The following is a 9,962-nucleotide window of genomic DNA, read 5'->3' as shown; positions in this document are numbered from 1 at the left end:
ACTTCTCTTGTCATTATTTACTTTGTATTTAGGAAGAATGAAATTAAAAACTCAAATTAGTCTCTAGAACTCAAACTGAATCCACTTTTTCTAAACTTTAGCTCCAGCTTAAGAATGGAAAATAAAAAAGCCTTTTTACTTTTTATTGCAAGTATAACTTAAAAATTTCAGTTTACATCAGAGAACAGCCTGTCACTACTCTCTGGCCCCAGCACAGCTCATCATTTCCACCCCTAACAACTGCTCAAAATGCCTCATGTGAACTGGCTTAGCACCACCAAACTGGACTGGGAAGCCAGAGTTGTAACCCTATACCTTGAAAAATAATTCACATCCAAATTTCCTACTAAGCTCAACAATCAGGCATTTCAGACATTCCCAGTACCTTCAAATTATCCAGGAGTAACAGGAACTGCAAAGATGTTGTAAATTAATAGTTTAAAGGCTTTAAGGACAAAGTTTCCAAAGACATTCCTTACTTCTGCCTCTTTATTCCTCTGAAAACCCGTTTTATATTACTAACCATGTGGGGTTAACTTAAGTTACAGGTATTTTAATAGGGAAAATTTGAAAGTCAAGTCTTCATTTACTTGCTAGACATTCCCAGGTCCAGAGTTTAAGTCTAGAAGGAGCTATTACAAACATCTCATCTGACCTCCTGCACACCACCAGTCAGATGCCATTAATGCCCAAAACCTATCAGGGCTGGATTTAAATCCTTTTCTTGTCAGCTACTGCCTAAGGGAGGAAACACTGAGCCCCAGGGTCAAAGCTCAGAGAAAGCAGAGAAATCCTTCTCCTGATTTCGATGAGCTTTGGATGAGGCTTGAGACCTGAAACCTGGCAAATCTTAGCAGTTCTTAAATAGTCTAAAATCTCCAGACTATCTGTTGGACTTTTAGACCTGCACAGTTCAGGAAGTAGCACTGAAAACCTGGCAATTCTTTTCAAGAGATGGGTCACTGTCATGAACTGCAGGGCATTCCCAAGGGATGAGAGCACAGTCTTGCAGCAAACCAACTCCACACATGCCAATTCTTGAGCTGAAGCACATTCTGTTACTAAAGATCTCCTTTTAGGAGGTGTGACCACCCAGACCGACAGACACGTAGCCGAGTTTAACGTCATCAAAGGCAATTCCCTTCGCACACACATTGTTATTAGAAATGTTTGTAAAACGTTCACCTACTTTTATTGATGCCTTGTTTACAGGTATTACAGTTGATACTTTGGCTCTGCCCGTGTGTCTTTAAGTGGCTGGTGATATATGCTGCACTCAGAAGTTTACCACAGATATTACACGATACCTTTCCTTCATGGCGCACCATGTGTGTCCGCAGTCTGTCTTTGGTGGCAAAGGCAGCAGTGCACGTCTAGATGGAGGACAAAGTTACACTTGAGGGGCACACAGAGCAGCACAGCATCACCCACAGGCCCTCTGGGAGCCTGGCAGGTCCTAACAGTATCCTAAGTGCATTGACAACTGTAACTTCTACCTGCATTTATAGAGAAACAAAAATCAAACTACTCAGCAGAGACCGAGAGTGGAATTTGCTTCTGAGATAATCAGGACAAAAATCATATTCTATACTGCTTGAACTTTCTGAAAACAGTGGGTTGCCTTACCCACCGATGCAAGAGGGAGCCTGTAAAAAACACCTACAATAGGCAAAGTTGGTTTCTAATGTAATTTTACTGTACAAATATGAACTTGGTACCTTACACTGCTCAATTACTTCTGTTCCCACCCAGAACAAGGAAACAAAACCTTTTCCTAACACTATTCTTTTTATCCAAGGCTTTTATTTAATAAGATGATTCACTAAAACAGGTTGGAATAAGCAGGGATATTCCAAGCAAAACAGTTAATTGTTCAAGGGCAATCAAATTATTTCATCTAGTCTCAGTCATCAACTTAGGACAACTTGCTTTCCCCTTCCAGCAAAATAACAGATCCAGAATCAACCATTCCCACCCATTTTAAATAGAAGTGCTGAGAAAGACATTTCATTTGAACATGCTGAGGAACACACTGCACACATTACCCAAGAAATGAGCACTGAGCTGAGGATGCTGCTACAATCCTACTACTAAGTTAAGCATATGGTAAAACAGAGCAACTATGCTGTTCTCCAAGAAAGCAAAAAGCCTCTAATCTTCCTAAAAAAGCAACCACGGTATCTTTTTAAAGTTCCACCAGAACTCCAGCACTGTGGTGTGGTGGCAAATGTGGCTTTACTCCTAAACTTGCTTTTCAAAAGTCCAGGAGTAATTACAGCTCTGGAAAGATTCACCTGAGTACCACTGACACAATAAGGTATTGTTCTTAATAAACCATTTCAGCCCTTACTTGGCATTTGAAGGGTCTCTCTGTTGAGTGAACATGTTTAACGTGACAGCTTAAATGATCAGGCCTGCAAGAAAGAGAGGAACAGGAGAAAAGTGCACACTGTTACAAACACAGAGCCAGGACACCTTGGCTAGCAGAGCTGACCCCGAGCTGGTCACTCCCTGCAGCCCCCATCCATCCCTCTGACAGCCAGGATAAATCCCTTCCCCTCACCTACCAGGGGCTTCCCCTGCAACACCTCACAGCTTAGAACCAGCCTGCGGTTTAAATCTTAACTCTGTTCTCCTCACACACCTGGCAATGGCACGTTCGGTCACACCTTGTGTAAAGGTGAGAGCGCAGCAGCTCTAAAGGTTGAAGTTTTCTCTGTTGCAAGCACAGGTACGAACAGAGCCGGCAGCAGTGCAGGCTCCCCCTGTGCTGTCCCTCCACCCTGCTGTAAGACCAGGTGACAGCTCCTCTGCCCTGCCCCATTCACAGACCGTGGCAAAGGCTGCTGAAGGGGCTCTGTGCCCACCCCCAGTGACACAGACACACATCTTATGGGCTCTGGATGAGGTCGAGAAACCATTTCAAACCACTCTCCTAAAAAAGTGACCACTTCTAGCCACTGCTAACCTTGCTCAGATGGAGACTCCCCCACCCTAACTGCAGACAAGGCTCTTTATCCCCTCACCCATCTCCTCAGAAGTTTGGCTCTCCCAGCTCCTCACTACCACAGCTTAACCCTTCTCGCTCAGGAAAAGCCAACAGCGGAGCACGCCTGGGCTTTGCTAGGTGGTACCTTGAGAAGCCTTTTCCACACACCCCGCAGGTGTAGGGTTTCGTGATGCCACCTTCGTGAGACCTCACGTGGTAGGTCATGCGATCCTTTCTCTTGAAGCGCTGATTGCAAATGGGACATTCGAAGGGTTTCTCGTCCGAGTGGGACAGCTTGTGTCGGTTGAGGTGGTAGACGTCCCTGAAGGCCTTCCCACACATCTCACAGGCGTGGTTCTTCTTCACGGGCTTGCTGGGCTTCTTCACCGTCTGCGTCACCGCCATGGCCGTGGCGCCGGCGCTGCTGCTGGGGTTGGTGGCAGAGGAAGACGTAGTGACAGTGGACAGGATGCCTGCGATAGTCGAAACCAGCGAACTCCGGCTGTTGTCACCAGCGATGGTCGAGATAAGGGGCACCATTGTGGTGGGAGTTTTCTTTGGCCGTGACACTAACTTTATCCCTGTGTGGCAGGACTCGTGACGCCTCAAATGGTAGCTGTCCCTGAAAGCTTTGCTGCAGTAAGTGCACACAAAGGAGGTTTTAGGTTTTTCCTTTTTAATCCCAACAATAGCATCCTTTAATGTTTCTGGTGCAGGCTGAGGTTTCTGCGTTATTGGTAAGGGCAGAATCGGCTTCTGATCGGGCGGCTCAACAGCAGAGCTCAGGAGAGGCAACAAACTGTTCTGTGCTGCCTGCTGTTGGTGATGGGAGGCTTCGTGTGCCTAAAACCAAACATTCACACTTAAATTCTCTGGATGGGCGCTCGCTCTGGCACGGTGAGAACATTTACAAACGACAGGGAAGCACATTCTGGACCAAAAGCCACGGAAGGAACAACAGGGGAAGGTTACATAATGCTGGTTTTGGACAAGATAAACCGCTCGCGCTGTAAATGCCCTGGCTGTGCAGACCCTGTGGTAAGTGTAGGACACAGCACAACAATCAAGGAATTATTAAGTTTCTGGAGGGCAACTTTTTATGGAAGACAACTAGGTGCTTGTCAGATCTTTTAATAACAGCATTTCATCTTTACATAACAGATAACTCATTTTGCTAATGATCATATCAGATGGCACATCAGGACTGTCTCTGGAAGGGATGAAGGTACTGACAGGAGTTGCAAAATAAGGCCCCACCTTTAAGCCGAGCTTAGTGCACACTGAGAATTGAACCGCAGGCACAGGGAGCCAGGATGTGATAAGGCGTCTTATTTAAACAGTGTGTTCATACCCCTGTGCCAGCACTGAAACCAAAGCAACTGGAATCGGGAGCTGTCTAAAGCCACATCTCTATATTTAGCAGGTTCCTGATGCATTTATCCACTGACCACTGTGTTCTCTGCGTCTGGAACTAACAAGAATAGCGGCAGGGCCTTTTTCTCTTCATCAGCAGCTACTTTGTGCTGGGAAGAGAAGCTGATCGATACATACTGGGAGACATCTAGAGATGCTGGAGAACACGGCTCGGGGTGTTGGGAATAAACCCTGAAAGCTGTCTGAAAGCAGCCAATACCAACTAACTTTGAACTACAGAATGTGTGGCAGAAGCTACAGGGAAGGGAAGGGAAGGGAAGGGAAGGGAAGGGAAGGGAAGGGAAGGGAAGGGAAGGGAAGGGAAGGGAAGGGAAGGGAAGGGAAGGGAAGGGAAGGGAAGGGAAGGGAAGGGAAGGGAAGGGAAGGGAAGGGAAGGGAAGGGAAGGGAAGGGAAGGGAAGGGAAGGGAAGGGAAGGGAAGGGAAGGGAAGGGAAGGGAAGGGAAGGGAAGGGAAGGGAAGGGAAGGGAAGGGAAGGGAAGGGAAGGGAAGGGAAGGGAAGGGAAGGGAAGGGAAGGGAAGGGAAGGGAAGGGGGGGCCCGCAGGCAGCAGTGCTCAGCTGAGCTGCAGCCTGCCTGCCACGGGCTGTGCTGCACCACGCGTGGTTATTCTAAGGCAGAAACACTGTTATTAAAACTCATCCAGTCAGACTGGGACAAAACCCTGGCAGATACAATTTTAATGTGGTTTAGAAACCACACAGACCAATTCAGCCTAATGGAGCATTAAAATAAATCACTCCAGCACCTTAAGCCAGTTTAAGTGCATCTGTATTCAAGATGTGCCTTGGTCTCATCAGACCAGTTTTAAATCAGGCTCGTTATTAACCCAGCGTGCCAGACCTGAAGCTGAGTTTGGGGAAACTTGCATTCCCATTAGATCAGTACTGCAGCCTCCAGGACTCCTTTCCTCTGGTTTTCCTCACAAAGTAACATGACTGAAAGCTGTGAGAGCTGAGTAATACACTGTGCCAGTGCACGACCCTGACCTGTCTACTTTTACATCTGTTGGGGTGGACAGTACTGGGAAGCACACTCAGGCTAATGCTCTTCCCATGGGAAAACCATTTCAACACGTCCTTTGGACAAGCCAGTATTTCTAGAACCTCACTTTGGGCCTTTTTCCTAGTTGTATCCTGGGTGCTTTGCCTGCCTGGATCGCAGCAGGGACTACAGCCCCCACAGAGCATCTCTCCCTTGCTGTGGGGCAGCTCCTGCACCATTCCCATCTCGCTTTTTGGGAGCGTGATGCTGATGATCTTTGGACAAAAGCCACGGGTGGATACCAACACTAACCCACGTGGGAAGGAATACAAGCTCCCAAACACTCCCAGCCTATCTGACAGTTCACGGGAGAACGCCTGGACTCCGGACACTAACAGGAGACAAAACCTGTGGGAACCATTAGGAGCCAGGCCAGGCTGTCCATCTGTATCTGCTTTTTAGATCTGTCTGTGCTGAAGCTCGGGATGCAACAGGTAGGCTGGATATTAGCACACCTGCCTGGCCACAGCAGCCACCCCCAACAACAGCCCCAGGGGCTGGTTTATTCCAGGGAGCAACTGCTGAAGAGCTGCATCCAGAACTCTCCTGGAGGCGACACTGCTAAATCAGGGCATGGCACAAGCCCCAGCAGCTCCATTAAACTTTTCCCTGACTTCAGTGACAATTGTGCATTTTCAACCATTTATTTTCCACGTTTTTAAAAAGGTTTTGACACTTCTACATTGCATGAAAATAAGAGTTTGCATGATACACACCGATGGCACAATACTGAGCAAGTTGTGCACTTCAACACAATTTTAACTTAAAAAAATTCTGAAATGTTTTACAACTTCAAATCGGCATTAAACAATGTTGTTAAACTGCACCAGAAGACACTGCAGAGCACCTAATGATAGCTCCAGAGATACAATTTCAAAGGCAGAGCTAGCAGATCGGATAATGGAGAGCCCAAATCCTTTGGACAAGGTTCAAACTTAGGCAGTTTATGGATATTTTTAAGCCTCAAAGAATCGTCAGCACTTCAAGGTAATGATGCACTTATTCCTACAGATCTGATGGAGACAGTGGACATAAAACAATGTACATTCATCAAGCGACAGGCTATGGAGCTGCTGCTTATATAAGTCTGCTTATCTTGGTTCCAAGGGAGCCAGCATTATTCACAGCAGCGTGCTCCTCACAGCCCCTCTGCCCTGAGCTGTGTTCCTCAGTTTCCAAGGGCTGTTAAAGCCTTTTAAAAAAGGATCAGGCAGCATTTTTTTTAACTCCCTGTTGGAGAAGGGAAGCCAGCACCTGCTGCATGCCTCTGGCAGGCGCAGTTATGCAGGCTCAGACCACGGTTTTACTTCACCCAGCATTAACGTCAAGTCAACATTTTGGAGATATTTTGATGGCCTGGGACAGGCTCTTCTGCAAAATCCCCTTGTTCTGTCACTAATTCCTTCTCTCCTGGGGGGGCAGTAAACAAAAAAACCCTGCAATTCGCGACCCGGAGTGTAGGATGTGGCATTGTGAACTTCCAATGCCAGAGGCTAAAATATTTTTGTGCTTCAGCCTTAATGTGAGAGCAACAAATTAGCATGAGTCATATCTTGAACACTCCATCTGATGGATGAGTCCTCCTCACATTAACAGATACAACTTTCACTTCCTGAGCACATCCTAAAAGCGGTTTTCCAACTATGCATTTTGGGGACTAAAAGAAGATCCAGACAAGAACTGCTTATTCAGTAGCACGATTGTTTCTTTAGAAAGGGATACAATTCATCAAAATGCCACCTAAAAACAATCAAACAACTTTATTTGGAAGGAACGGTTTACAGTCCCACAGCCCACTGCCACGGGACTAAAATTAAGACATCGAATCCTCCTCTAAAAACATTTGGCTAAAAATTACAACTTTATATTCCACGTATTAGGCTGTCCCTTAGGAATCCTGTCCCAGCTGGAACACACACTTGGTTTAACACTCCCCCCAGGAAGAACGAGTGTGAATATTCAGTCACTTCCATTTGTTATTTAACTGACACTGGGGACAGGCTTTGAAATCCACGCTTTTTAACTAGTTTTAACTAATCAGCTGGATCGGGGCTGATGTGCTGCTGTGAGAATGGGAAGAAGAAAAATGAAAGTCACATCAGGACTACCTCAGTGCTGCTTTCTACTGGGTGCATTGGCACGCTCGCACCCCAAATCACCGATTCTAACAAAACCATTCAAGAAACAATATCCAGCGTTTATCAGGAGCTCTGAAAGCTTTATTATTTAGAGAGGGGAAAAAAAAATCAGAGGAAAATTTCCACGTCACAGTTTTATGAAGATGCTTCCGAGTCGCACGTTCGGAAAGCGAACTGCTGACTCCTTAATTAAAAGCAGCAAAGCTGCCTCCTAAATCAGCGTGTGACATCACTACTTCAAAACTCAGCACCTTCAGAAAAGCACGGACGAGCAGCGAGGAGCTGGACACGTACTCGAAGCATTACTTGGCATTTCTCAGCCTGCTGCAATACAGTCCTGCCAGCCTAGGAAAAATTTCCCCTGGAAAAATGCTCAGCTGGGAGGCAGCAAGGCACTAAAGCAGCCCCGGCTCGGAGGGAGATGGCCCTAAACTAAGGAGATTAACTTCTTAGCGTGAAGTTTCCTACGTGCGAATCACAACTGCCCACTAGAGTGAGAAATAATTCACCAGACCTCAGCCCAACTCGATGGCATCGCCCGCATCCCTCAGGAAAAGGCGGAAAACCCAGCGCCCAGCTCCCGGTACCGGCTCCCCGGAACATTCCCGGCGTGTTTTCCGAGGCAGAGAACCCGAGCGAGTGACTCATCCCTTGCTACTTGCAAGGGACGAATTTTTCCTCCCTAAAGGAATGGTGCTCGCTCTTGGCGGATTTATTCATTCAACTCAGGTTTTCAAACTCGTGTCACGGGTTGGGTCTGGGTTTAATTCCGAGGAGGACAGTGAGGAAGCGAGCGGCCGCCACCGGGAACGTGCAAAGAGGATTATTTTACCTTGAGAAAGGTGATGTGCTGGGCGCTTTTTTTTTTTTTTTTTTTTTCCCTCCGCTGCTGCTGCTGCAATCACACATTCTATGTTTTCCAGCGCGAAAAAAAAAAAAAAAAAAAAATCCAGGAGAAAACAATCTGGTGAGAAAGGGCTCGCGAGGCTCACAAAAGCCAGGCAAAGATTTCTTTTTTTTTAGTTGGTTTTTTTTTTTCTGGTACATTGGATTTTCTCCGGAATTACATAAACAGCGGTGTTTTTAAGTCAGTCTTTCACCGACAGAAAGGGGGAAAATTGTGACTCAGTTGGCAAAGGGAGGGGTTGCACGCTCCACCGTCCCTATTCCTCCCCATTCCCGTTAGGATTTCGCCAGTTTTTACAGAAATCCGGCCCGCTCGCGTCCTATTTTAAAAGAAAACAAGCTCCCTCGTCAGCCGGCCCTGAGTCAGGCTGTTTAAAGAGGGATTAATTTATTCTCCCAGACACGGCGTTTGTTCCATCGGGGTTTTGTTGGAGCCCGGTGGAAGCTTGGGGTTGTTGTTTTTTTGTTTTTTTGTTTTTTTTTTTTTGTTCGTGGCTTTTTTTTTTCTGTTGTTGTTTGTCTCTTTAGACGAGGGGGGAGAGAAAAACAAGCAAACACCAAAAAAAAAAAAAAATAAAGCGCGATCTCATGTTTTGCGGGGGAAAAAACAAAAATAAAATACAAATATGAATATCGGTGGTTTGTAATGAAAGCGGGAAGGGAGCGCGCTGCGGGGCGGCGGCGGAGGGAGAAAGTGCAGGAGGGAGAAGCGGAGCCGCGGGGCCGGTGAGGCGCTGCCCGGCGGGCCGGGTCGGGCCGGGCCGGGCCGGGCCGGGGGCGGGCGGGGGCCGGGCGGCCGCGCTGAGTGACAGCCCGGCCCGGCGGGGACCGGCGGGGCCGCGGCCGTGAGGGAGGGAGGGAGAGAGGGGGGGCGCGGGCAGCGCCGCCGCCGCGGGGCCTCACCTGAAAGAGGAACGCGGTCCAGTTGGCCTCCATGGCGGGGGCGGCGCGGCCCCGGGCGGCGGCGGCGGCTGCGGCGGGCGGTCCCCCCGTCGCTCCCTCCCCCGGGCCGCAGCTACATGGAGCCGACAACAAAGCGGCGGCGGCGGCGGCGGCTCAACATGGCAGCGCCGAGCGGCCGCTTCCGCTAACCTCGGGCTGCACCACTGCGGCCCAGAGGGGGGAGGCGGCGGCGCGGCGCCCCGGCGGGGCGGCGATGGCCCGGGCGGCCGCGGCGCCGCCCCCGCCGCTCCCCTCGCCGCGGGGCGGGCGGCGGGCCCGGGGCGGCGCGGCGAGGCGGCAGCGCGGGCGGCGGGGCCGGGGCGGCGCGGCGGGCCGGCCGCCCCCCCCGCGGGGCTGGCAATGGGCCGGTCCCGGGCTGGGGAAGCCGAGCTGTGGCGAGAGAAGATGGAGGAGCGGCCGAGGTGTCCGGGGCCGCCGCCGCCGCCCGCCCCGGCTCGGCCCCGAGGCCGCCGAACCGCCCGCCCGCCCCTTCTCCCCTCCCCGTCCGCCCG

General features: G+C 49.4%; 1 protein-coding gene across 1 annotated transcript in view; it reads right to left on the bottom strand.

The window, feature by feature from the left end:
- The window catches only part of VEZF1 (vascular endothelial zinc finger 1), an 18,893-nt gene extending 9,352 nt beyond the window's left edge, over positions 1–9,541 (bottom strand). The window contains exons 1-4 of the mRNA XM_066563433.1: positions 9,412–9,541; positions 3,135–3,832; positions 2,351–2,414; positions 1,190–1,373 (exon numbers count right to left, since the gene is read on the bottom strand). Coding sequence (XP_066419530.1) covers positions 1,190–1,373; positions 2,351–2,414; positions 3,135–3,832; positions 9,412–9,444 — 979 coding nt within the window. The 5' untranslated portion in view covers positions 9,445–9,541. The remainder of the gene's footprint in view (positions 1–1,189; positions 1,374–2,350; positions 2,415–3,134; positions 3,833–9,411) is intronic.
- Positions 9,542–9,962: the final 421 nt, after the last annotated feature.

Source organism: Molothrus aeneus, chromosome 20, assembly GCF_037042795.1.
Source record: "Molothrus aeneus isolate 106 chromosome 20, BPBGC_Maene_1.0, whole genome shotgun sequence".
NCBI classification, from domain to species: Eukaryota; Metazoa; Chordata; class Aves; order Passeriformes; family Icteridae; genus Molothrus; species Molothrus aeneus.
This window is presented reverse-complemented; position numbering and strand designations above follow the sequence as displayed.